At 42.6% G+C, this 27,370-nt stretch overlaps 1 protein-coding gene across 4 annotated transcripts; it reads right to left on the bottom strand.

Moving 5' to 3' along the window:
• Window positions 1–843: 843 nt before the first annotated feature.
• LOC310871966 (selenocysteine insertion sequence-binding protein 2-like) lies at window positions 844–26,885 on the bottom strand. 4 transcript variants are annotated; one of them, XM_083783611.1, is made up of 19 exons: window positions 26,734–26,885; window positions 26,340–26,389; window positions 25,771–25,890; window positions 24,642–24,822; window positions 24,465–24,540; window positions 23,745–23,965; window positions 23,108–23,198; window positions 21,503–21,633; window positions 19,102–19,242; window positions 18,524–18,601; window positions 17,169–17,273; window positions 13,916–14,048; window positions 13,623–13,792; window positions 11,656–11,788; window positions 10,236–10,428; window positions 9,239–9,459; window positions 5,850–6,004; window positions 3,536–3,701; window positions 844–2,812 (listed from the first exon to the last, which is right to left on the bottom strand). In XM_083783611.1, the coding sequence occupies exons 1-19, from the start codon at window positions 26,758–26,760 to the stop codon at window positions 2,685–2,687; spliced, it is 2,520 nt and encodes an 839-aa protein (XP_083639737.1). In that variant the 5' UTR covers window positions 26,761–26,885; the 3' UTR covers window positions 844–2,684. The 4 variants fall into 4 exon arrangements, with proteins under 4 accessions (XP_083639737.1, XP_083639739.1, XP_083639738.1 ...); XM_083783613.1 differs by having other exon boundaries at window positions 17,169–17,275; window positions 18,538–18,601; XM_083783612.1 differs by having other exon boundaries at window positions 19,102–19,239.
• Between the last annotated feature and the right edge of the window lie 485 nt (window positions 26,886–27,370).

Below are 27,370 nucleotides of genomic sequence, written 5' to 3'. Positions count from 1 at the left end.
CTTATAGCCCCATTGTGAAGTTCACAAAACGTTAGGGTACTCAAAATGTCTGGGTTCACAATGTGAACCCAGACATTTTGAGTACCCTAATGTTTTATGTTAGAAATGTGGAGTTTGGGTCCCCAGCATTTAGAAACTGCCGGATGCTAACTTGCATTATGTTGGGCAATTTAATAATAATAAGCTGGGGTAACATTAACATCCAATATAAGGCAACATTTTCAAAATGTCATTATGCCTGGGACAGCAGGTAGCATGAGACATGTCAAACATGATTCTGAATCCATTGCAAGCATTAGTTTTGCACGAAAAGCACTCATTCAGCTAAAAATGACCATAGCTGTCATAACAAATAGGATGAGGTCATCACATTCCGTCACTCTGCAAAAGTCCAAGAGCCGCAAGCTAAAAATATCACTATTATTTTTTTTAAGTTTACAAATGTATTGTGTAACAGACCACACGACTATAGTCTAAACATTAAGGATAATTAATTAGATTTCCATCTATAAGGCAATGAACAAAAACATTGTGATTATAATGAAGTTACAAAATGCTAATAAGCCAGACCGAATAGGCTAAGTAGTTTGGGCCTGTGCACTGGCGATGCTGCTCAGCTTTCTGAGCTTGCAGGGGGAGTCGATGGTATTTGAATAACCAAAGCATAAAATAATGGTTAAAGTGGTTAAAATCTAAAGTGACACAGCTGCTTTCCCGGTCTTAATGGGTAAAGTATTACTTGAAACTCTGGTAAAGACGTTAAGCAACTCTTGAGTTGGTATAGTGTTAAATGAACTATTTTGTGTGTAAATTTATAGAAAGTGTGGAGCTATATAAACCCTGAAAAGGCCTCCGTGAGAGTCAACTCAACACCAGACGTTTTGCCATTTACTTTTGGTTTTCATGACAAATGTTTATTAATTAAGGAGCGTAAATGTTTTACAAATGAATACCGTCATTCAAAAGTACATGATGCACATAAATTCACAGTCAAATTCACATTTGTCAAGTCAAAAGATTATAAATGTGTACTGTAAGTGCAGCAGAAAAAAAAGAAAGAAAAATAATCGGCTCTACTTTGCTACACTGTAATACAATCAGAATGTCTAGATAGATATTCTATTTCCAGTGCAAAACACAATTTGTATATTGGTACTTTAAACTCTAACATTTGATGATGATTGACAAAAAAGGAGAGAATACTCATAAATTACAGACTGTACATACGTACATTGAGGTCTCATCCACTATTATTGCCATTATTATTTCCAGTTAAAGAGAGAAAACACACACTGGAGCTCTGGGGATGAAGTCGAAATTAGACCACCATAATTCACAATCTCAAAAATCATCCCCCCCATAATCATGCACTCTTTATATGATTGTAGCTAATATTCTAGGCACATCTGGTGGCACATCCCTCTCCCTCCATCACACAGGAATCCTCAACAGATATCGTTGCAACGATTTCACTCAACTCACGAATCGATACACAACAATGGGTTAACGAGAACCCATGGCTTAAAGCAAAATAAAAATCTCACGAAGGAAGTTTGTATGGCCAGGTTTATGAAACGATGTGAAAGAAGAAGCCCCGGCACTGACACCATTTCTCAAATAATTAACACAATATATACATTTGTGATGTTTCGGTCATTTTGTTTCTGCTGTTCTACGAGGTGAATGATTGAGGCTTTAAGATTTTATGGAAGATGCTTAGAATTAACGTATTGCTAGTTTTACCACTTAAAATGCTCTAATCTTAAAATAAAAAAACAAAATGGCCCATCTACAAGCTGTCATTGTGTCTGCAACGCATTGAGAGCTAGATTAGCTATTTTTGCTGCACATTATGCTTCCATATATGCTGGCTTCTGTGGAATCCAGTGTTCATTTTGACAGCTAATTTTGATTTAGTCTTAGTCAACAAAATGAATACTGGTGGAATCCAAATGACTGAAGACAGTCGTGGCGACTGAGAACCTTAATCCAATAATCCATGTGAGAATTTATTATTCAAATTTGATTTATTCTCACAAATGATTTAAATTTCTTTAGCCCATATCAAAAACTAGAAAATCTATATCAATTGAAAGAATGGTTCCGGATATTTGTAATGTATACTAAAATCGCTCATTTCATTAGTGCATTGTTACATCTCTAGGGTTTAACTCACATTAACCACTCATGCTCTATTTTCAAATATTTTGAAAAATGATATATATATAATAAAAAAAATATATAGGGGAACATGTTTGCATGTAAAGACATGTCTATTCCAACATAGGGACAGCCACGGTTAAGAGATCACACTTTATGTGATTGTATTGGTCCCAGTAGAACTCAGATCACTATCGTTATGTGACTGTATTGGTCCCAGTAGAACTCAGATCTCTCCATCTCCACAGGCAATTAGAGTAGTGCGTACTTATACTTGTGTGCTCTCGGGTCAAGCAGGGTTAGAAAAAAAATAGCAACAAGCCACACAACTACAAGCTCACAATACTTCACGAGCTTGTACCGTAGATTAGCTATTTGTCATAAGAAAACGTCTTAAGACAATGTCCCCTAGCCTGATTTTTTGTTTTCTTACAAATCGAACCCTGGCTAAAATGTCAAGTATTTCATTCCTGGGCTGGTGATGGGCACGAGTCAATTTGTTTAGGCACAGGCGTCATCCACTGTCAACTCTGCTCACATTCGTCACTCTGTTCTGTGCCGTCGCTCGCCAAGCGCATTGAGCTCAACTGCTCCTCAAAGTTCAAAAAGCTGTGGTTGCATTCCTTCTCCAGCACCGTCTTCCAAAGTGTTACTAGAAGAGGAATAAAACATAAACCTTATGTTGTTTATGAATCAACTGAAAAATATGACATATCTTTATTTGATAAGGCAATTCAAAGCATTTCATATTTTAAAGGGTAGCACTAGCTTAAAAAAGGTCCCGCACAGTCAGACACTGACTTGCCAAAATGTTGCTCTTTATTAGGTCGATGTTTCGGTCGATTAGACCTTCATCAGGACAGACAATCGTCTGTTGACAATTGTCGGTCAGACGGTCTGACAGTGTGCGGGACCTTTTTTTGTTTTTCAAAGATACCCTTTTTAATATGCTCCATTGCCCTACGCACCTGTCACTAGCCTTCTGAGGTGTGCATTGGCCTTTTGCTAAAAAGAAAAGGGTAGCACTAGCAACAGTGAAAACTAAGCATTCTTTAAAAACAAAAACAGCATATTATAATTTTGCACCCCTTTATCTGTACATTCAGGGCATGCATGGTCTGTTGGTATGGAATGTTCATATGTCGATAGCGATATGATAATGATCATTCAGGCCGTGTGACGGGTCGAACACGTGTTAAACGTCTTTCTCCGTCTGTACCCACAGCTTCCTGTCCATCTACACCCCTATCCAAATAAAAGTCCTACAAACTAGTCCAGAATAATTAAAAGACGAAAGACTGAAGTTTTTATTTTTATTTTAATGTTCACGTCCATGTTTCGACCAACAAAGTGGCTGACGTGAGCAGTGACTTACTGTACTCTGGTTCTTCAGATGTGTCAGGATCAGTGGCCGCCTCAGTGTCATGGCGTTCCACGGGGTCCTCTCCCTCCTGGCCTCCTGCTAGCTCCACGTTCTCCACCATCACCTCGTAGGCCCTCCTGGCCTCTGACGACAGCTCAATCATCTTGTGGTAAAAGTCCTGTTGACACCATTTAGACCTGAGACCAGATTCTACAAATCTTGACGGTTTTCTGAAAAAACCCTATGTTTCGATACCAGTGGTTCTCAAACTATTTCATGTCAAGAAGGACCCCAAAAAATATATGTAATTGGCCGCCAACCCTGAAAAAAATAGAAAATAGGTTGTTCCAGAGGGACCCCCCAGAAGGACAGATACGAGTAAAGATTTTTCAATAGCTAAAGTTTAAAATAATGATTAGAAGCTATAAGCATCGTAGATCAATGCATATTAACAGTTTCAGTTCATAGGACGCACCTGTACGTCATAAGGATTCGAACCGAGAGGTACAATGGACGTACCTGTACGTCCTAGCGCACCCTCAAAGATACGGGGCAAGATAAGAATATTCAGAATTTTTCTTATTATTTTTGGCATTTCGCTTTTCTCTTGCCGTATGCTAACGTTCTGTGCAATTATTAGCTTGTCATTGACTCCCATGTTAGCGCGGCGGAAAGAATGACTCGTATCTCCTAATCCAGGGCGCTCTCCGTGGTGATGAATGGATCGATATGCTGGCGCTTCATTTCTGCTCCTCATCCGTCTCTCCCGCAAAATATGAACGCTTTTTGGATCATATATCGTATAAATTAAAATGATCAGGGATGTGAGGTCACTTTGTAAAGTCAACTTTTTTAGGAAAGTGTTCCCATTTCATGGCTTTCAGAGTAAAAGCAATCAGACAACTCCGGCACCCCAGAGCTCCTATTTTGAAGCACTTCCGGCACTAAATGTGTTAATGAATGTAATTAAGACTAGAGCAGGGCCGTATGACTTGCCGTCACACCAGCGGTCATTTGGCAGCCAAGTCTATGAACTTTTAAAGCATGCCCTCTCCGTGGCATCATGTGGCAGTCAAGTCTATGGACTTTTAATGTTTGCTTTTAAGCATGCCCTCCCTGTGGCGTCATGTCACATGGCAACCACAGTGGGCGCCCCTCACTTCACACGAGGGGCATTTTTGCCTTTATCGATATATAGACCGGTTCCCGGCTGTAGAGCACCGGGTCGGTAACCTCACCATGCTATGCAGTATGCAATACACGTTGTACTCGTGTCAGAGAACCCGTTCCACTCATCTGTCTGTGTCCCTTTTATGGAGGGAATCTTGAAAGAAAGGTGGCCACACATGCCAATGCCAAAGCTACTAGCTAGAGTGCCAATACTTTATTAGGACAAATGATGATAATTTGTCTTACACATAACTTATTTGGAGTTCTATGTCAGGCATGCCCAAATATGAAGTGTTGTGATGTCAGAACAGGTCAGCTCTATTCCCATATATGGAGTTCTTTGTCTCAGGCATGCCCAAATTTGGAGTCTATGCAGATGTCAGAACATATTTGTGATGTCAGAACAGGCCAGCTCCATATACTGTATGGACCCTGACCCTGGCCCTGTCCAGATCCCGAGCAGAGGCCTTTTGTGGCGGTTCTGGACAACCGTGGGTCCGACCGACCCACGGTTGTTACAGTGCCCGACCGACACCAGGCACTGCACTCCCTGTGGGGGTGTGGAACGCGCATGTCGAATTTCAAGTCGTATGGGCGAGCGGTTCTCGACTTACGTGAATTACAGCCGTACACACGTACGTACATACATACAGACAGACAGACAGACAGACGTACAGACGTACAGACTAGACATGCATTTGCATGGTGCATGATTTATGTAGATATAGTCACAGTGAAGATGGACAGGAAAGAGGGAGGAAGAGACGGGGAGAGACATGCAGCAAAGGGTCATCGTGAACGGGACTCGAACAGGTACAGAGCCTATAGAGCATTTCAGAACGAAAATAAAGGCAGGAGACAACACTATTTGTTTTGTTTTTCTTCTTATAAATTATTTGATCGGCCCAAAACAAAAGTATTCATTGTCATGATTTGTCACGATCCGAGTTGGCTTTGTCCGCGGCGTAACCGTCTTTATATAAATACTTTTTGAAAAGCCTATGGAGAAAATGAATGGAGAATAATTTCCTGGGCCACTCGCCGTTCTGAAAGGGGGCGGGACTGCGACGCTCTAAATGTGGCATGCGCTAGGCCAGCGGACGCCCCGGGATTGCACCTTTTACAGCACACAGTTGACAAAAGACCTGACACTGACCTGCGCGCCGTCATAATTGAAGATGCCCACCAGGCTGACGGGCACGGCCTTGTTGACGCAGCGGCCCAGGGCCTTTCTGGACAGAGCAAAGACAAAAGGCACGCCCTGCTCCCGACACGTGTTGATGATGTTGTGGAGAGCCTCGTCCAGACCGCCTGGAGAACACCACAAACAAACCAGTGGTGGAAAGAAAGCACTCAAATGTTTTACTTAACCCATTTAGATCTTATAAATCCTGACAGTTTTCTGAAAAACCCATGTTTCTATGTTAGTCGTTCTCAAACATTTACAAATATGTTGTTCCAGGGACAAAAAGAACAAAGAGGCAAAGATTTTAGTTAAAAACGTTCGCTCTACAATGGGAGCAGGAGAAATGTCGCCCATACTGTTTAGGTTCAATAATATTATCCCCCCGTGACCTTAGATAAATCCATTTACAATGGATGCCTTGTTATTCGCAGTATGATAAGAATCTGGAAACAAATCAAAACATATTTTAGGAACAACTCACTATCTTTTCTGCTCCCTATAGCTGATAACCCCTCATTTCTACCATCCCAACTGGATGACATGTTTGCACAGTGGAAGGGTTTGGGTATACGCACAATTGGTGACTTATGTGAAACTCAACTGCAGTTGAGCAAACTCATTTGCACAACTGCAGGAAAAATATAGACTCCCTAGGAGTAACCTTTTTAGGTTTCTACAGGTTAGGAACTACATCCGTAACTTTTCTCCCACTATTGAGAGAGCGACACCTTCATCCCTAGATAAGTGCAAACATGTCAACCTGGATGAGTATACAGAGACTGTCATTGGATACATCAATAAATGTATTGAGGACGTGACGGAGGTTAAGACCATTAGGAAGAGAGCCAATCAGAAACCTTGGCTGACCAGAGATGTCTACACACTGTTGAGGGCTTGAGATGTGGTGTTTCAGATATCTTTAATATATCGCTCAGCCAGGCAGTTGTGCCCACCTGCCTCAAGAGCGCCACCATCGTGCCAGTGCCAAAAAAGCCAAATCCAACTGGTCTAAATGACTTCCGACCTGTGGCCCTTACACCTGTGGTGATGAAGTGTTTTGAGCGGCTTGTACTACAACACATCAAGAGCAGCCTGCCTGCAGACCTGGATCCACTACAGTTTGCATACAGAGCCAATCGCTCCACAGATGACGCCGTCTCAACTGCACTCCACCTCACCTTGTCACATCTAGAGAAAGAGAACACCTACTCCAGGCTCCTGTTCATTGATTTTAGCTCAGCATTTAACACCATTATTCCACAACAGTTGGTGGAAAAGCTGCGGCTGCTGAATGTGGACCATGGCACCTGCACCTGGATCCTCAACTTCCTGTCTCAGACGCAACAGCGAGTCAAAGTCAACGGCCAAACATCTGGGACCATCACAGTGAGCACAGGATCGCCTCAGGGCTGCGTCCTGAGCACCCTGCTGTTCAGCCTGCTGACCCACGACTGCTCTGCCAAATTTGGCAGTAATCACATCCTCAAATTTGCTGATGACACTACTGTGGTGGGGCTCATTAGTAAAAATGATGAGTCTGACTATAGGAAGGAGGTGGATCTGCTTACAGAGTGGTGCAGTTCACATAACCTCTTTCTAAATGTGGACAAAACAAAGGAGATGGTGGTTGATTTTAGGAGGAGAGCCAGCAGCTGCCATCATACACCACTGACCATCGGTGGTGCCCCTGTGGAAAGGGTTAATAGCATAAAATTCCTGGGGGTGCATTTGGCAGACGATCTGACCTCCACGATCAACACCACAGCCATCATTAAGAAGGCTCAGCAGAGACTTTACCCCCTCCGGAGGCTCAAGAAGGCGGGCCTTCCCACTCCCCTCCTCACCACCTTCTACAGGGGCACCATAGAGTCGATCCTGACTTACAGCTTCACCTCTTGGTTCGGCAGCCTCAAGAGTCAAGGCACAGGAACAACACCAGCTGAATCGGGTGGTGAAGACAGCTGGAAGGATCATTGGAGCCTCTGTTCCCCCCTTGTTGGAGCTCTATAAAGAGCGCTGTGCCAGAAGAGCCACCAGCATCATTGGGGACCCCCATCATCCCTCCCATGGCCTGTTTATGCTCCTACCCTCAGGGAAAAGGTACAGCAGTATTTGGGCAAGGACAACCAGGATGAAAAACAGTTTTTTCCCCAAGTGCAGTGAGGCTCATAAACGAACTGCGCCCCCTTCCCCCCCTCCCCCGGCAAAACTGAATGAAGCGTTGGACTTAACTGGACAGAAAATGCACTTTTGGATGCACAACAGCACTTTAAAAAAACAGTGCCGGTAACGTTTTGTTTTTAAGGATAGCACCATGCCACTTTATTTATTTATAGTTGTGCGTGGTGTTGGTAACTTTTAACTTGTCCATAGGAATTGCACGTCATCATACATACTGGGGCTCTTTTTAAATGTTTGTCCATGTTTGGTTTTAGTTTTTAGCTTGTGTTTTTAAATAGGCTCTGTGTTTTATGTTGCACTGCCAATAACTGAGGGGAAACGATATTTCATGTTCTTTTGTATGCAAGTACATAGGAAAATGACAAATAAAATGATTCTGAAGTTCCTTCTTAATAATATAGAACCAGACGTGAGGGTGTCACATCTTTATGAATCATTTCAAGTGGCAAACCTTCCTACTACATCAGCTATTAAGCTGGCATGGGAAAATGAGCTGGGGACTTCAATTTCAGACGAGCTCTGGGAAGACAGCCTTGAAGAAATTAATGCGTGCTCTATCAAACTCCAGACATTGCCTTATCCAGTTTTTAGTTATACATAGAATCCATTATTCCAAATTAAAATGACATAACATATTCCCAGATATTTCTTCGCACTGTGACAAATGTAATGCAATAGATGCAAATCTTCTTCACAGCTTCGCTCTTTGCCCTCGGATACAAATATTGGATTAAGATATTTGAGACACCCTCTGATATTTTGAGTATTCATATTGACCCCGATCCTGTACTAATTATTCTGGGTTTGTCAGACTCCATGCCTATGTTGACGAGAGCACAGAAACAACTCTTCTCATATGGTCTGATTACAGCAAAAAAACTAATTTTGGTTGGTACCTTGCATGGCTTCTGCCGCAATCGGTGTATGAATGGGTGAATGTAATGCACAATCTATGTAAAGCGCCTTGGATAAAGGCGCTATATAAATGCACCATTTACCATTTATTTATCAAAGCATTTGACGTTTTATTCATTTTTACCATTTCGGAACAAAAAAAAAGGGGAGAATTGATAAAAATTGGAATCAATAAAATCCTAATAGTTATCCCAACTTGGCAAAGAACCTACTGAGACGTACCGTAGTACTACTGAGAACAGCTTGTTGAGGGGCCGGCGTACCTTTGGACTGACTGCGCTCGCAGTTTGGCGAGATGACGACGCACTTGACCTTCCGGAGCTTGAGGTGTTTGAGGACCTCGCGGAGGCCCATCACCAGCCGTCTCTTCATGCGGGCCTTCATGGGGTCCTTCTGGTACAGACGGTCCTGGAAGCGGACCAGCTCCTTCAGCAGGGTCGTCACGCACTCGTCCACGTCTCTGCTCAGCACCTGGCTACAGTAGCTGAAGATTCAAAAAGATAAAGAAGAGAGAGGAAAAAAGGACAGGGTCTAATAAAGCTGTGGCTTCGTTTGGATCCAGGGTTGATTTTAACAGCAAATTTTTAGTACTGGTAGTAGTCTTTTGTATAAAATGTCATTTGGTTTTGGGCATATTTTACTCAACGAAATGTGTTAGTCTAATTGTACTAAATCTACAGCTGATTTTTTGCGACTAAAATTAATTGATGACCTTGTGATGCCTGATTGTACACTTGGTTGCATACTGAAAATAGTCTACAAGCTCACAATGCGTTGCAGAGCTCAACACCTGAGTGCAACCAAACATAAAACAATCTCTTCTCCGCTAGTCCCTCCCTAAACATTTTGTCTGGTTTTTATTCGTTGACGAAATTGTCAGTATATTTAGTCATAGTTTTAGTCATCATGGCTTAGTTTTTATTTAGTTTGTCAGTGAAAAAAGGTAGTCGACAAACATTTTTTTGTCGACGAAATCAACACTATTTGGATCTCGGGCCAGTCTATGACACCAACTCTATTACGCCAGCACCATCACGTCAGGTGTCTCCTAATTTGTGCAGTTTCATGAAAATGCTAATACACAATGATGAAACGAGAATATTTGTATGTAGTACTTCTGCTGGCCACCAAATGGGGCGGTAACATTGCGGGTAGTTCAATACCATGTTGATTGGCATGTCTGATTAGTTCAACACGATAGTTCAAACATTCAATGTTCAAACAACAGTCTAGCATGTGATTTCAGACACACAGCCTTACTCTCTGAACTTCCTGCTGTGGATTTTGGGCGCATTTTGGAGGACAGGCGGTGGTGCCCGAGTGTCTGTTTGCTCTCCTCCAACCTCCTCCTCCTCCTCCTCCTCCTCCTCTGCCTCTCTCGGTTGCTCCGTTTGATCGCTCTCAAGATGACCCTCTGGCTCATCGTCTGGAGCCGTAGGACTGCTGATCTCATCTGAATGTGAGTAAGCAAACGCAAACAGACACTTATCAAAGGTGTGTCGTTATCTGAACATGGCGAAACAATAGCTGCTTACTGTGTATGCATGAAGAGTAGATTGCTGCTTCAACATTAGGCAGTTCGTCCCTATTTTATACTTTGGTAAATACTTTGGTCTCTTTCTCCAGCAGTTGGAGGTTCAGTGTCTTGCTCAAGATCACTATTACACTGCAGTCAAATCCAGCCAAATCTGAGACGATCTTTTGGACCGACGTACCATTGACACAGCAGTCTTGCACAGTTGCACGCTCAGCTGTAATCAGCTGATAGTCGGCTGATTGTATCAATCAGCCTAGTTTCCCATGCCTCATTCACATCTCAGCTGATCATTATGTCACACTTCGATTCTCCAATCACACCTCCAATCACGCCTCAACAAGGCGATTTGTTTAAATATGTCTCTCTGCGACACAATAGCTCAGCTTCCATTTGCTTCACAGACACTACCCCAGCCTCCACCTTTTGACCAGAGTCTGGCATAGGCTCAAGACAGGGGTTGACACTAAGCCCAAACCACACCAAAGGGTCGAGACGAGACGGTTTTTAAAGTCAACCACACCAATGCAACTCATTGAGTTACAATGAGTTGCAAACAAAGAGTTCAGCCCAATAAGTAAATAGTCCATTATAAAATGACAGGTAAAATTTTAATTACCTTTAAAAAATATATATATGCCCAGCCTAATAGCTATGAAGAATGTGACTATGGGTTCACAGTTATTTTACATTTTTAAGTGTAGCAACAGTAAAAACAGCACATTATAGGTAAATAGTGCTCTTATTTGACATTCCAAAGACCAGAAGACTGTATTGCTCAAACGTGTAATGAATGTTGACCTGAAATCATCGTGTGCATGGCTCTGAAGTAAACTAGAATTCAATGTTGCATAGCTCTAATCTGATTCAATGATCTATGGCTTTAATGTTAAAATGCATTAAAGTTGTATGTTTAGGCTTATTTAAACAAATCGGATTCCATTCTGTTATACAGTATGTGGCACAGATCGGATTCGGATCCAGTAGGAACCGGGGGATCGATCTGGGAACCTTTTCGATTCCCAGACTATTTAAAATCTTTAGGAAATGTTGGCCTGTAATGACATGGTGACCTGTAATGACATGATGACCTGTAATGACATGATGACCTGTAATGCCCAAACCAGGGAGGTCATATTGACTGACCAGTATCACTGGGGTCAAACAGCTCCTCTGTCCCAGCGTGCTCGGCATGTCTGGGTTCCTCTTGACCAGGAAGGAGTCCTCGTTCCTCCAGCAAGCGGTTCTGTTTCCTCTCCTCTCTCTCTTTCAGAATGACCTGACAAAACATGAAGCCACCAACAGCTTTATAGGCCTGTCACAATCATTACATAATTGCCTAAATCGCAATTATTTGACATAATCGTTTTACACATTGAAAAATGTTCATACATTTTCCAAACAGCAGAAATAGCAGATCTACTTAAAGCATAAAATTATTAAATGTCAATAATATATTTGTATATTTAAGATATTTGTCATCTCTACCCTGTACGAACTACGAAGCAGAAAAAACAAACAGAATTTTTAATTGTATTCATATATTCCAATGTACAATGCCAAAAACACAATTAAATCGTTAATTATCTGTGCGACAATTAATCGTCAATTTAATAACTTGAAATGTAACCATGACAGAAGAAAACACCAGGGTGCTGATTCAGGACTGATTGATTGGACTGATTGGTCAGGCTCCTACTTGGCCTCACCCCCCGAACCCACCTCACCCCTGCCCACTTTGACAGGCTGGGATGGCTTAGGGTCGTCGACAGAGTACAGCATCTTGCAATGGGTCTGGTCCACAAGATTCGATACACCACCAAGATACCCATGTACCTGTCTAAATACTACCTTAATGTAAACGAAGTCCACACCCACAACACCAGAGGGAGTGCAACAAACCATGTACAACCCAGATTCGGCACAAACAAGGGACTAAATACTTTTCGCTCCTATGCCACCAAAATGTGGAACGCCCTACCAACAGTCATTAAGACATGTGAATCCCTTGACTCCTTCAAAACCGCTCTCAAAGGGCACCTACGGATGGCTGCAATTCGAAACTGGCCTCTGTAAAATCTGAATCCCCCCCCCACCCCATTTTCCCTCACTGTATATTGTATCTTTTCCCTTTTTTGCTTCCCATATGATGAATTTAGCTACATAGAAATGTCTATTTGTATGTCTCTAAATGTTTGTATGTCTTTAAATGTTTTGATGAATTGAACAATGTGGACCCTGTTGTAAACAAGTGTAATGCTTAATTGGGTCGTCCACTCACAGTTGACAGTCTTTGTATTGAGTTTGTGCTTAAAATGTACTGTAAATTCTACAAACTGTAGAATAAATAAATAAATAAATAAATATTTCAATCAATCAATCAAAACACTGCTGCGTCTTCATATAGCATTTATAAAGTGACAATAGTGCCATAACCACTTAAACCCTATATATGTGTTCATCAGGGTACTGTACTTTCCCCATCCTTTTTTACCCCACCAAATATCTTTGATTTACACGGTTGCAAGCTGGCTGGTTTGGGCATTGGAGAAGCAGCGACAGTTTTTACGTACACATCTTGAACACTGGCTTCAGTTATTACTTATTTTCTTATCGTCCTTTATGATTACTGTATGGTTACTTTACACTCTCTCAATAACTTTGCCTAGTTTCGCAGAAATGTTCGCCTATTATGACATGCCAATGGCGACGCTCTTCTACACTACAATTTAGGCATTTAGCAGATTACTCTTAATCGAGAGCGACTTACAGTAAACAAGAAAACACATGGTAATACTTCGGTTAGAAATAGTCATAAAGAATCATAAGCAAGCTAAGAAACATCCGTCTAACAGTGAAATATCTATATAATGAAACTATGCGTATACACTATAGGGTGCTATGGTATGCTATCAAAATTACATAAGCTGAGCCTTTGCATACGCCTGTAAGGTCGTCGAGGCCAGGGCAAGTGCAACAGCAAGTGCTACGAGCTAAGATGGAGTCTGAAGAGGTGGGTTTTCAGACTACGGTGGAAAGTTGGGAGTACACTAAATCTCTTCGCCCCAGAATTGGGACGCTAGTGTTCCCTGTGGTGAAGTGAGTGGACTCACCCTTTTAAGGGGGGTGGGTTTCTTGGCCTTGGGCACCTCTCTCTGCTTGCCCTTCTTCACCATGGGGCTGGTGGAGTCCAGCGGGTTGTGGGCGATCTTATCCTGCTGCCAGGGAAGCTTCCTCTGCATGGCCGCTGGCTTGTGGCACGCAGTGGGCAGGGCGCCACCCACTGCAAAGACAACGGGAAGTCAAGATGTGCTCCGAGTTTCTGATTAGGGCTGATACGTAACTATCCATTATAGTTTCCCACTGTTTGGGAAGCCCTGCCCTAGAGGGAGTGGAGTCTCCTTACCTGAGAGAGTGACTGGCTTGGCCTCTTGCTTGGTTTTGTGAGACTGCTGTTTCTTCTCTAGGACCGTCAACATGTTGCCAAGATCCAGCTGGACAGGAGCCTTGCTCTTCTTCCCACTGGCCTTCTCAGCTTTCTGGAGGTCACAGGTCAAGGGATCGTGACATTAAAAAAAATGATTTTGTAATTGTTCTTTAAAAAAAAATATATATATATATATATATATATATATATATATATATATATATATATATTATATATTAGAGAACTTGTACCCAACACAGTCAAACCCAAAGCCACAACAGCTACGTCGCTATTGCAACACCCACAACACCATCTTACACACTACACCCACACACACTCACACGGCAGTGACGTCACACACTTACCTTCGCAGTGTGCGGGACCTATCTCCTCCTATCGCGCCCAACGCCAACACTCTCGACACCACCCGCCAAAAAATGATCATTGCAGTGCCACCAAAGATGCCTCCCGTCCACACTCACGGCGGCAATGCATTTGTTTACTACAAACATTATCGCCCGAAGCACCCATACCCCCGGAACACTGTTGCCCTTTCACCACGCTAAATTCGCCAGGTCTATGCAAGTGAGCACAAATTACATGTGAGAAAATTCATTCACAAGCCCACAAATGCCATTCAAATGCCATTCAACACACACTACGACTCGCTTACAATTCGCAAACCTGGCAACACTGCCCTGTCTTCTAATAGGCCCACACTAGCTCTCACAATCTCATTCTGATCTCCCGCAGGAGAAGAGAAACGAGGAAGGGGAGAGGAATTGTAGCCTCACGATTTTGCTTATTCCTTCTAAATCTCTGTATTTAAAATATCGCTCTCTCAGCGAATCTCTTAGTTACATCAACATTGTACTTTGTCAGTAGTTTGTTTGTGCCTACATATTACGATTACACGGAACGCTTTGGCTATTTTCGCCTGCCAGCCAACTGCCGAGTACACACGCCTGCACACACACGCACACGCACGCCTGGCTTGCACACACACACACACGCACGCCTGGAAGCCACGATCTCTCTCTCTCTCTCTCGCCACGCCTCTCTCTCTCGCCACGCCCCACACACACACACAGGCTATACACGCACGGCGGCAGCGAGACAGGACGTTATAATCTTGAGTTTCATTAAATAACTGTCTTTCTCCGCACGCGCACGTGCGCACACAACATTATTCAAGTGAAATGCGTAACGGCAATATTGGGCTAATATAGGCTACCAATACAGGACGTTATAATCTTCACTTTCATTAAATAACTGTATTTCTCCACACGCGCACGTGCGCACACAACATTATTCAAGTGAAATGCATAACGCCAATATTGGGCTAATATAGGCTACCAATATGTGGGTAGCCTACAGGGTTTTACCCACGGAATGAATATATATATATATATATATTCATCTTTCCAGCGGTGGCTCAGGGGTAGAGTGCCTGGATGGTAACCGTAAGGTTGCCAGTTCGAACCCGGGCTCCCCCAGAGTTACTGTCGAAGTGTCCTTGAGCAAGACACTGAACCCCTAATTGCTCCCGATGTGCTAGTTGGTGCCTTGCATGGTTTCCGCTGCCATCGGTGTATGAATGTGTGTGTGAATGGGTGAATGTAATGCACAATCTCTGTAAAGCGCCTTGGATAAAGGCGCTATATAAATGCACCATTTACCATTTTTACCATTTACAATGAATGGACGGTAGGTGGCAGTAGTACAGAGGCCAGAGAAACTATAAGACAAACACACATGGAATGGGAAATAGAGGGGGGGAAATGGAAATGGTAGTGTTGTACGCAATGATTGTACGCAATGATGATTGTACGCAACAACAACTATTGCATTGTGTGTTTGAGCTGACAGGCCCTTTTTTATGTCAATCAATCAAGTCATCTCAGGTCATCTCAAGCGGCAGATGCAAAAATAGTTTTTTATATTAAAATTAAATATATTTTTAGGGCCATCTCATGTGCTCTACCTGCAAAGTCTTTGTGATCTATAACTTTTGGGCACCGCTTAACGTCAGATCAGGGGTTTTGTCGGCCAGCGCCAAAAATGCTCCCCGACAGCATAATCGGAGCAAATACCGGGCAGTGTGTATGAGCCATAACGTGTTGACTACACTACACTACACTAATAAGGACACATAATAATAACTAATAACCCATCCGTTACTACATGTGGAGTCAACTCCCGCAATTTCCTTCTCCCCATAGTGCGCGGCAACGTAACTCTGGGATGAGAAATTCTAGTATATATATATATATATATTATTTATTTTTAGCTCAATTGCACCCAAAAAACCTGAACTTTTAACATTAAATAGATTTTCTGTGGTGTGGGGTTTTCGGGCTCAAACAAGTGCTCTGATTTGCCTGTGGACTGCGAGATAAGAGGCCACAAATCCCACATATATGGAATAAGAATAAGACGTTTTCATTGCAGCTCAAAAGGCTTCAGAACACTTGTGTGCGTGTAACTGTGTAATTGAAACCTAAAATAATAAATGAATGCCATTAAACCCCCCCCTTCCCCATCTACAACAGTGAAAGCACTTTTTCATATCAAGGCCAATTCAATATTCGGAATTTGAGCCACTGACCACCATGTGATGAAATATTTTGTGTTATCATTGGATAAGATTTTGTACCACATTTCCATGCTGTATTGATGTGGTACCAATAGGAGAGGTAACAGGCAAATGTTGATCAAAATAACAATTCTTCTACATTCTCTAATGTGTAGACTTGTAAAGAAATACAGATGCTTTAACAATAATTTAACCCTCTACATTCTCAAGAGTTAAAGATCTTTAAGGGTCCATTTGGTTACCAACTGTATAATTTAGCTGGGGACCACCTGGAACCTGGAAGGACCACTGGTGATCCCTGGACCACTGGTTGAAAACCACTGATCTGTTATGAGCTTGCATAACTGCTAATCGTTTATATATGCATCTTATTTGTTCCACACTGATGAACGATGGATATACGAAACGTTTGTCTTCCATTATGCACAAATAAAAACTACATAATGCAGTCTTGGTGTGTGTGTGACCCATTACCGTTATTGTTGAAATGATTTGAACGGTAACGCATAAACGCACCACAAGTCAGAGCGTGGTGGTCACAAGAAAAGGTTTCTCTTATTTTACAATTATGTTATTAAAATCAATTAACGGTTGCTCTCCTGAAGCCTATTACAAAGAAGACACAGAAGAACAAACCTGTGCTTTCTTTGTGGTGTCTGCGGGCAGAGACCTTCCTACAATGGCCTTGTCTTTGTGTTGGTGGTCACCCTGCTGAGGTTGAACACCTTCTCTTTGGCTTGGCTGTACAAAAACACATTTTAAAGACGATATGTCAGTGATGTAAATAGCTGTACAATGTAATCCAGGGACAATTATTTTATGAGTCCCACTTCAACGACGCTACGAGTCATGTTTAGTCATTTTTACAAATTCTCCCATTCATGTGGTTAGTAGAAAATGTAGCCCATCTGAAAGAAATAAACAATTTCACATCTGACAAGTGACAACTTATGCAAACATCAACAGTGCAAAGTATATACCGTAATATATTTTGCACCGTTATAAAATATTATTAAAAAAAAATTGCAGGTGGTCCACAGACCCCCCCCCCCCCCAAGTGGTCCACGAAGCATTCCCTGGGGGGGGGGTCTGTGTATTTCTCTGACGGCACACACAAGCTCACGCACACACACACACATACAGCCCCCTTTTCCATGTCGTACTTTCTGACCCATGGCGAGATCGCAAATTAGGCGACGCTGTGGTAGTTTGCGTCAACGAGCAAACATGCTAAACATTGTAGGCAGACGCTAGCCCCGTTTGGAACCTCACCCTCCGCTATAGTGAACACGGCTAACAAATGAAGTCAGTTTGCGACTCCTCTGTAACAAGCAGCTGTGTGAGAGAGGTAGGGGTGTGTGTGTGTGTGTGTGTGTGTGTGTGTGTGTGTGTGTGTGTGTGTACTGTGCACAGTGTGCTGTGACAAGAGGGAGGGAGGTAGGTCGGCTACTCGCCTCAGCTTCGCTCTTCTATGCCGATTATACTCAAAATAAGTGACCCTAAAGAATTTGGTCAAAATGGCGGCACCCGTGTGTTTTATCATTCCGATAGTGTTTCTCAGACGATTTCTACGTGGATTTTATCTGATTCGGACAAATACAAAATGAATGTGACCGTGGATTTATATTTTTACAGATATTATTTTTTTAACGTGGATTCTGCTACAGTACTGACTGAGTACAGTGTTGCGTCCCTGGACCTCTGGAGGGTGACATAACTGCGTCCTTTATCCATTTATTGTGTCTAAGGACGCACCAAATTTGCAACACTCTATGTCGACGGATCTGTCACGATCATGAAATAATCAAATATTACATTTATGTGGATTTCATCTACCCGTTTTTAGGAAAACAATTCTAATGATTATGGGAAAAAGTATTGTGATTAGTTGAAATGATTGCGATCAGACAATATGTACGATACGTAAATAATTATGACATACCATCAATGCATGATATGGTTTACGTGTGACGTGAATGGTTGCTCCATACCTCATTGCATAACTTTGTTGTATTGCTGCTGGCTAAGCATTTTTTGGCAACAGCCAAACCTGGAAACTCCTCTTCATCCTGGGAACAGAAGGTTCAAGTGGTTATGGTTAAAACATTTTCTTCTTTTTTTGTCGTTCTATTTTCGTCTGCTATTTTCACTATTATTTCAATAAAGAATATTCAATATTATTTCAATTTATATTTCAATTGTTTATCTTGCATCATATATATCCATTTTGATAAATAAAGTTGGTAATAATCACTAAAAAAATGTATTTTCTCTTTACAATAATGAGGAGCTAAGCTAGAGACAGGAAGACCCATGTTAATGAACAAACACTCCAAGAAAAATGTGGTTTAGAGAGAAAAAAGCGGTACAGTTGCTGCAACTCAAATCCGTTTCACTAAGAATAATAATAGCGGGTAAAACCTGAGTCCGTTTCTACAAAAGCTTTCTAAATCAGTAGTTCTCAAACGTTTTCTTGCAAAGGACCCCCAAATTTACTTTAAAAGAAATCTTGCAAAACGCTACTCTCATGTGAAACACGTCCTCAGAGTAAAAGGTGCATTGAGGTGACCTGTAACTTGGGAGGCTCCTGCGTCGCCACGGCCTCCACTGGGTCCACCTCTCCGTCTTCCCCGTCGCCCTTGCCTTTCTTCTTCTTCTTCCTCCGTTGCTTCCTCTTCTCCGAAACGCCTTCTTCCTGCGTCGCTTCCTTCTGACAAGTGAAGGGTGTGTGAAGGGTGTGAAACTATGGAATGCACTTCCCATCACAGTCAGAGCTGCAGCCTCACTCCCAATCTTCCACCGTAGTCTGAAAACCCACCTCTTCAAACTCCACCATGGCCCATAGCACTTGCCCTAGCCCCTTAGATAGCACTTCATGTAGACTTAGATAGTATTTTAGACAGACTTATAGCTTGTTACGTAGACGGCACTAGAATTGCATTTTATGTAGTCATAGCACGTTATAGTACACATGTATAGTCAGGGCTGCACATAAGTGGTGCGCCACCGCGCATGCGTCGTCAAAATTGAAAATGCGCTGTCAATCAAGCGTCGGGAAGCGCTTCTGCGTACCAACAGCCGGGGCCGCCTAGAATGATTATTATGGCCAGAATACTAGTAAATTCGGCGAGAGCATTTCCCACCGACTGCCACTCAAAGTGGCTACTGGCCAATCACAGCGCGTCCTTACTCAAAAGGGGGAGGATTCCATGCTGCTTTCTGCTGGGAGCCTGGGAGGAGGCGGAGGGCGGTTGACAGGAAAACCTGACACAAATAGTTTCGTCTTCTCCGTTTCAGATAGCAAACTACTGTAGTCCCCGGTGTAAAAGGGCATGCTTTGGATGCTTTGCACTCTTCCCATTTGCCGCTGTGCTTGTGTTTGTTTTCCGGGCGCTGGAGCAGCATGGTTGCTCGTGTGCGATGCCGTCTCAGAACCCGAATCCGAGGCAGAAACCATATTAGCGTCTCTCACAGCCTAGGCACCGGCCACCGACTTTTTACGGGTACTAAGGTTTTAGTTCCGACATAGTGGAGTGGGAAGAGTTTAAAGCATTGCGGACTGGCACTGCTGCTGCCCAACATGAACACCGTGTCTCGACATACTGTCCCTTATTATCGTAAAGTCGGGTAGTGTACACTGTTTATTTTTGCACCGAGGAGCCATGTGTGTCTGACTGTCTGACTACGTACGTCGCCTCAGCTAAAAACAAAAGGGAACTAGGGAAGCCTGATGTATGCTTCGCCGTACGATGTGTCGCATGTTAAAAAAAATAGCTGATCTGCAAGCTCACAACGTGTCGCAACACGTTGTGAGCTAGTAGATCGGTTATTTAAATACAAAATGATAAAAAATCTAAATATTGCTTTGATGCTCATATTATCCTTAGGAAGTGTTAAGTTATTTTTATTATAATATGCATTCCATAGGGCTGGACCACACATGGACCTAGATTTTAGCAAATTTAGATTTTTTAAATAATGGAATGAATCTACAACAAGAGCCATTCTAGGGCTAAATCTAGAGTTGCAATACCCTCCATTGACTCCCCACTCATCCAATAAATATTGTTTTGCTATAAGTTATTCATCCCTCTTTTATCCATCCGGCGAGACGGGTCGCCGCATTTTAGGAGCACCAAGAAACTCCTCCAGGTGCTCCTCTGAGTACTAGACCAAAAATGTTGTGTGCAGCCCTGTGTATAGTGTTTCATGATAAATGCTTTTATGTGATGTATTCCCATGCTTTTGTTCTTGCTTAAATGTAAGTCGCTCTGGATTAAGAGCGTCTGCTAAATGACTAAATTGTAAATTGTAGTGTATAATATATAATATAGTATAGTATGTATAGTTGACATAGATACTGTTACGTTCTTAGTTTATACATGATTCATGATAACTACTTTTTATATATGTGATGTATGCCATGCTTTTGTTTTTGCTTAATGTAAGCGCTCTGGATCAAGAGCGTCTGCTAAATGCCTAAATTGTAAATTGTAAGAGTCTTTTCCAAGTCCAATTTGAAATCTACAAGTGACTACAGAAAACAGTGATTCTCAAACACTTTAAGAGTGTACAGAAAGATAACCAAATGGCCCTGTAAGGGTGACATCATTGGTAGGTAGGTTTGTATTTCAAACTTTATTTATTTAATGTGCACCCCCTGCTTATATGAGACAATTTAAAATGAAACTTCTAGGACAGTCCTGACATAATGAAGTGACATTATTCCTGGTACAGTGTCAGCCCTTCGGTCTCCCGTCGCCTTAAGGCTTAAGGCATCTTACTGGTATTTATAGTAGACATTTTTGGGGGAATAAAATAATCGACATGTATTAGTTGAACAGGGATGATTTCTCACTCTTAAGAATTCAAGGTGTACCTTGGAGATGCTGCCACTGACAGTTCTCTCTTTAGACCACACCATGGTGGGTCATGTGAACAGTGACTTTAAGAACTTAAGCCAGGTGTACCTTGGAGGCGCTGCCGCTGACAGTTCTCTCTTTAGGCAGCGGTGCTTTCGGAGGCTGAGAGGCAACGTTGGCCCAGGAGGTGACTACTGGTCCCGAGCCGTCGGTGGGACTCGGAGCTCCTGCCGGCTGACCTGTTCACATAAAACGGAAAGGTTAGTTTCAGGAATTCATCTAAATCTTCCAGTCACAACATTTCTACCGCAAATCAACTCAAACAAATACAGGCAGTATATTGAAATGGAGACAATATAAAATGTATTTGATTTATTTATTATTATTGTAACAGTGCTAATAGTTGCAGTAGATGTGATTCAATGGCGTCATTGTTTACCAAGACATGCTAGATGGATACATTCTTAATGAGAGTGCGTAAATACGAGCACATCACACCCATCCTCCGCTCACTCCACTGGCTCCCCATCTCATTCCGGACTGAATATAAGATTTCCCTGCTAACCCACCAGTGCATCCACGGCAACGCCCCCCCCCCCCCCCACCTCAAGGAACTTGTCACCCTTCAATCCTCAACTCCCTCCGCTCATCAAACACCAACCTCCTCAAACCCATAAAGACCAACCTACGCACCATGGGTGCCTGGGCCTTCTGCTCGGTCGCCCCCGACGACCACCTGAGACCCCCACAGTCGGTCGACACTTGACCAAAGCATTTTTATAGCCTTGCCCTTATGTTTTAAATGTTCCTGTTCTTTTAGATGTTTTAATGGTGTGTTGTTTCTTTTGCTTTTATTCATTTGTTTGAGATTCTCACGAATATAAAGTGCGTTATAAATAAAATCCATTATTATTATTAATAATAATATTAGCTAACGAACATGCCAAATATAGTGATAATCATTTTTCAAAAAGTACTAGTCACAAGCCCTAAAACCTTTGCCTTGTTTGGTCGATAACTGGATGATACGTTTGCTTTTCAGCATGTGTTTTGCTTGCAGTTTATTATTTTAACAAAGGTAGAAGTTATTTATGCATTTGCGGAGCTTGATTCTCTACAGGGAGTTGAGCCAGAAGGCAAAGCTCTCCGTCTACCGAGCAATCTTCGTTCCTACTCTCACCTATGGTCATGAAGTGTGGGTCATGACCGAAAGAATAAGGTCACGAATACAAGCGTCCGGAATGGGTTTTCTTCGACGGGAGGCTGCCATCTCCCTTAGAGATAGGGTGAGAAGTTCAGTCACGCGAGAGAGACTCGGAGTAGAGTCACTGCTTCTTCGCCTGGAAAGGAGTCAGCTTAGGTGGTTCGGGCATCTGGTTAAGATGCCTCTCAGGCGTCTCCCTAGGGAGGTCCTCGAGGCACGTCCCACTGGGAGGAGACCCCGGGGGAGACCAAGGCGCAGTTGGAGGAAACGCATCAACTCACTGGCCTTGGAACGTCTCGGGGTCCCTCAGGAGGAAGTTACTAATGTTGCTCTGGAGAGTGAAGTCTGGAGCTCTCTGGTGGAGCTGTTGCCCTGCGACCCGACTACGGATAAGCGGTTGAAGATGGATGGATTCTCTACCGAATGCGACTGTGAACACTAAATTGGTGAATGATAGTGACATTATCCAACAGTCATAAATAGCCCAGATGGCAGAAGTTGGATCCTACCTGCTGGGACAGTAGTTGAAGCAGGCTTAGCCTCGCTGGCACGTTGATGGGGTTCATGCTTTGCTGGCGGTCCAGTTCTGGTGAGCAGTGTCTATGCATGGGGAGTGCAAAGTGTTACGAGTCACACACTACACTTTACTAAAGCCAGACTGATATACAACGATCTGGCCAACATATCGGCCATTATTTTACTTTGTTTTCAGCAAATTATGCAGCACTTTAAATCTGCCATTTTGGGCATGTCATTATGTGAACATAGTGAAGAAAAATAAATACATATGGTAATAAAATAGCACATCTGACAACACGTCATGATGCAATGCGTCTTGTAAGATTTAGTTCGCCAATTTGTTTATGTTTTTGAATAGGGCTTAAAGCTAAACTATGTAACTTTACTCGTTTGCTTGTTCATTGTATAATTAAATTAAAATGTTAGATCTGTTGATCTGTTTTTTGATCTGTTGTTCAAATTTTCAAATTGATTCGAAAATGGTGCAGTTTGACAAAATATCTGTGGTCTAAGACTGTCCAAAAACCTAGCATTGGTCAGGCTCTACGCTTTACCTCACTTGAACAGCAAAATGCGTGCCCATTTAGCATGCACACTGTTTCTTGTTCTACGTTTCAGAAAACCTACCTTTTGAACTGGCTTTTGAATTTCAGGACTCAGGGAAGTCGGAAGTGTCGGAAGTGGAACCCAGCATGCTTTCTGTTGAACAGGAACGAATGGACTGCCAGGATCTGCCCTGATCCTCAACTCAGGGAAATCAGTCATCCTCACCTCAAACACAGCCGATTCGGTCTGTGCCGACTTGGGTCGGTCGACAGAGTTTGGGGCAGATCTGGTGTCTCTCAAACCTTTACAGAAATAGCTGTTTTGAAAATAGATCTACAAGCTCAAGAAGCTTGCACAAACAAGATGTCCAACTTACACAAATGTATGACAATCTACAGTACATTCCACTGCCCGAGATCATTGTGGAAAATAATAGTAAAAGAGTCAAAATGCAATAGGCCGGTTTATGTGGCACTTACTCATACACGTACAAGCAAGGAAATGTTGTTGTTACACGCACTGCAAGATAGGGCTTATTTACAATATTAACAGCAATGTTAATTAGTAGCTGGATAACAATATTAACAGCAATGTTAATTAGTAGATAAATATAATTTGCAATAAAAAGAAAAGGTATAAAAACGAGATAACTACACTTTTGTTAGCACCGTGCTCTTACTCCTATGGTGCATTGTCCTCTTAATACATGATATTTGGTAAGAGAGATAGAGTGTGTGTGTGTGTGTGTGTGTGTGTGTGTGTGTGTGTGTGTGTGTGTGTGTGTGTGTGTGTGTGGTGTACCTCTTCTCGACACATCCAATGATTTCTTGCCATTCCTTCTCTCCTGAGACAAAGAGTCGCTGTTGTATTTTGGGGTCTGTGGACAAAGATGCCATTCTACCGTATTAATCCGATTGCCACGGTCCGGCTTCAACACTGTACTTAGTTTGCACCCATCAGGAAAGAAACTTTGCTCACCTTTGACTGTGGATCTGGTATGGAGCGGTTCTCCTTGGACGGGTAAGCACTGGCGTCTGCCGTCCCTCTAACACGGCGGCTGTTGCTATAGCCATGTTTGCTTGGCTGGTCTCCTCCGCTACCCTGCTGCACTCCATCAGTGGCTGACGACCTCTGCCTCGGGTTAGCGACCGCCTCATTCCTAGACATATGAGAGGCCAGATGTTTACACTAAGGCTGTAACTATCAATTATTTTTCTTATTTATTTAGAATTGATTAAATCGATTAGATTGATTAAAGGACCACGTCTCACCACTTTTTAACTTATCTTCATATAATTGGTCCTCACTAATGTTCAAGATAAAATACCACAATTATTTTCTACTCCGTCTGTGTCTCATAGGAGGGCTGTGGACAGTTCAGAAACCCGTCCACCAGTGACATCAACGTTAGACAGATTATTATTATTTCTTTAACAGATTTTCTTTAAAAAATATTTGGATTTTTATTATCGTGAGAACGATGGCTTCCTGCAACTTTTCAGGAATAGAAAGCCTGCAATTTCTAATAGCTTGGATTCCCCATCGATGATGTCACTGGTGGACGGGTTTCTGAACTGCCCACAGCCCTCATATGAGACACAGAAAAAAATGTGGAATTTTATCATGAGGGCCAATTATATGAAGGTAGGTTGAAAAGTGGTGAAGTGGTCCTTTAACTGTTGCACCCCTAGTTGTTTACAACAGTGGTTTCCAAAGTGGGGTCTCTGAGGGAGTTCCAGGGGGTCCCCAGCTAAATGATAGTATGGAACCTTATGGGTCTGTAACTCTGCGTGTACAAATGGAACCAAATGGACCCTCTTATGGGTGTCTCTGGCATATCTCTTCAAATGGGGGTCGGTGGGCTAATTAGTGTCAATTTGGGGGTCCTTGACATGAAAATGTTTGGGAACCACTGGTTTAGAACAAGAGCCGTGAGTGTGACCAACATGGATTCAAACGCGGGTCATGCGCATGAGCGCATAACTGTCAGGGGACTAAGGATGCTGAAGACAACATGAGTGTTTGATACCATACCAGTAACGTAAAATCGTAAAACGTAAAGAAATCTAACAGGCGCAAAGTTCGAACAAATATTTTCCCCACATACCGTCTTGAAAACTGCTCAGAGAGATAAGGGTTTGGTAGTCTCATAAGGGGCGGTGATGATGATGATGATGATGAAGCTGTGGCCAGCTCCCCCCTAACTGGTCCCATCACATCATCTGACCTGCAGTGTTGATTTTGACAGCAAATTTAGATTTTAGTTTTAGTCATCTTGAATAGTTTTCAGTTAGTTTTAGTCACATTTTTGTCACCTGGAATGTCTTAAGTGTTAGTTTTAGTCGACTAAATATGATACAATCTACAGTTGATTTAGTTGACTAAAATGTATTTTGGCCGGCCTTGATGCCGTCGTAATGACTGATTTTATACTTGTTGAAAATAGACGATCTACAAGCTCACAACTACAACTGTGAGCTTGTAAATCTGTTATTTAATTTCAGCATGCAACCAAGTGTAAAATGACTTATACTGGATCTCGTCCACTACATTTTAGTCGTTTTTATTTGTTGACGAAATTGTCAATACATAGCTTAGTTTTCATTTAGTTTTCGTCAGTGAAAAAAGGTAGTCGAACATTTGTTGTCATAGTATTACGAAATCAACACTGCTGACCTGTGGAATTTAGGGAAGAAGGGCTGGACAGCAGGAGACAGCTTGCTCTCCTGAAAAGGACAGCAAATAAGGCATTGTCATGGTTCACAAACAATCAATGTAATGTATGTACACATACAAATCAAATCTTAACAAACGGTGGCAACATTTGTACCCTCTCAGAGTTAAATCAGCACTCAGGATTCCATTGTGTAGGCCAGGGCGGGGAAAAGTTCAAAGTAAACTGGAACTTATATAATAGGTGGTCTTTCTTGACAGCTAGCCTATGTATGGATTGGATATAGGTTATGCAACTAGGCTAGCATTAACGTTTAGAATGTGGCTAATTAAACAGGCTACTAAACTAACACTCCACTGACTCCAGACTCCCAGTAGCATTCTAGCATTAGCTCACCTTCTCCATCTGCAGGCTTTGGGTCATACGGTCATAACCAGCTGCTTCTTTACTTGTGTCATTGTTAAATAGTTAACGTTGGCTTATATCTATGTGGGTTCATTTGCTAACGATGCTAAAGCTACCTGTAGAAAGATAAGCTTTTTGCTAAACTCGCGTCACCAGGAGGAGGGAGGCTTCGCGCAGTACTTGACTTGTGGAAAGCTTTCCCCCTGTGCTGTTCAGGGCTCATATCCGGTCTAGAGCCCGCCTACCGCATCCGGTCATTTCCACTCACACAATTCACGCGCGCGCAGACCGTTTTCGTATCCGCTCCAGACCGGATGTGTAAACTGCAAAGCGAATCGCGCACGGACGCGAACGGAGCTGCTTGTTGTTCTTCTTCGCGGGAATTCCGGGAATGACCGGATGGATGCTTTGCTGCTCATGGCTGCCCCCAACAGGTCGGGAGCAGAATGCAGATAAACAGAAAGATCACAGACAGACAGGTGTTTGTTTGATAAAAACACATACTTCTAATTGAATTTAGAAGGTGAAATAAACAAGGCGTAATGTAGACTAACAGTAGTCTACTAACAGTAGAGTTGTGTCAGTGTTGTCAGCTCGTGGTGTGGTCGCTCGCTGTGGTCGGAAACTA

The sequence above is a fragment of the Protomyctophum parallelum genome, assembly GCF_964188405.1.
Source record: "Protomyctophum parallelum genome assembly, chromosome: 15".
Taxonomy (NCBI): Eukaryota; Metazoa; Chordata; class Actinopteri; order Myctophiformes; family Myctophidae; genus Protomyctophum; species Protomyctophum parallelum.
Note: the sequence above shows the minus strand (reverse complement) of the source record. Positions and strands in the feature narration are given on the sequence as shown.

Excerpts from the sequence above, each read along its gene's own strand:
- LOC310871966 (XM_083783611.1), bottom strand. The coding sequence starts at position 26,760 with ATGACCCAAAGCCTGCAGATGGAGAAG. Across the intron at positions 23,199-23,744 it reads TTCAAAAGCCAGTTCAAAAG|ACACTGCTCACCAGAACTGG; the intron begins GTAGGTTTTCTG and ends CCCCATGCATAG. Across the intron at positions 19,243-21,502 it reads TCAGCGGCAGCGCCTCCAAG|AAGGAAGCGACGCAGGAAGA; the intron begins GTACACCTGGCT and ends TTCACTTGTCAG.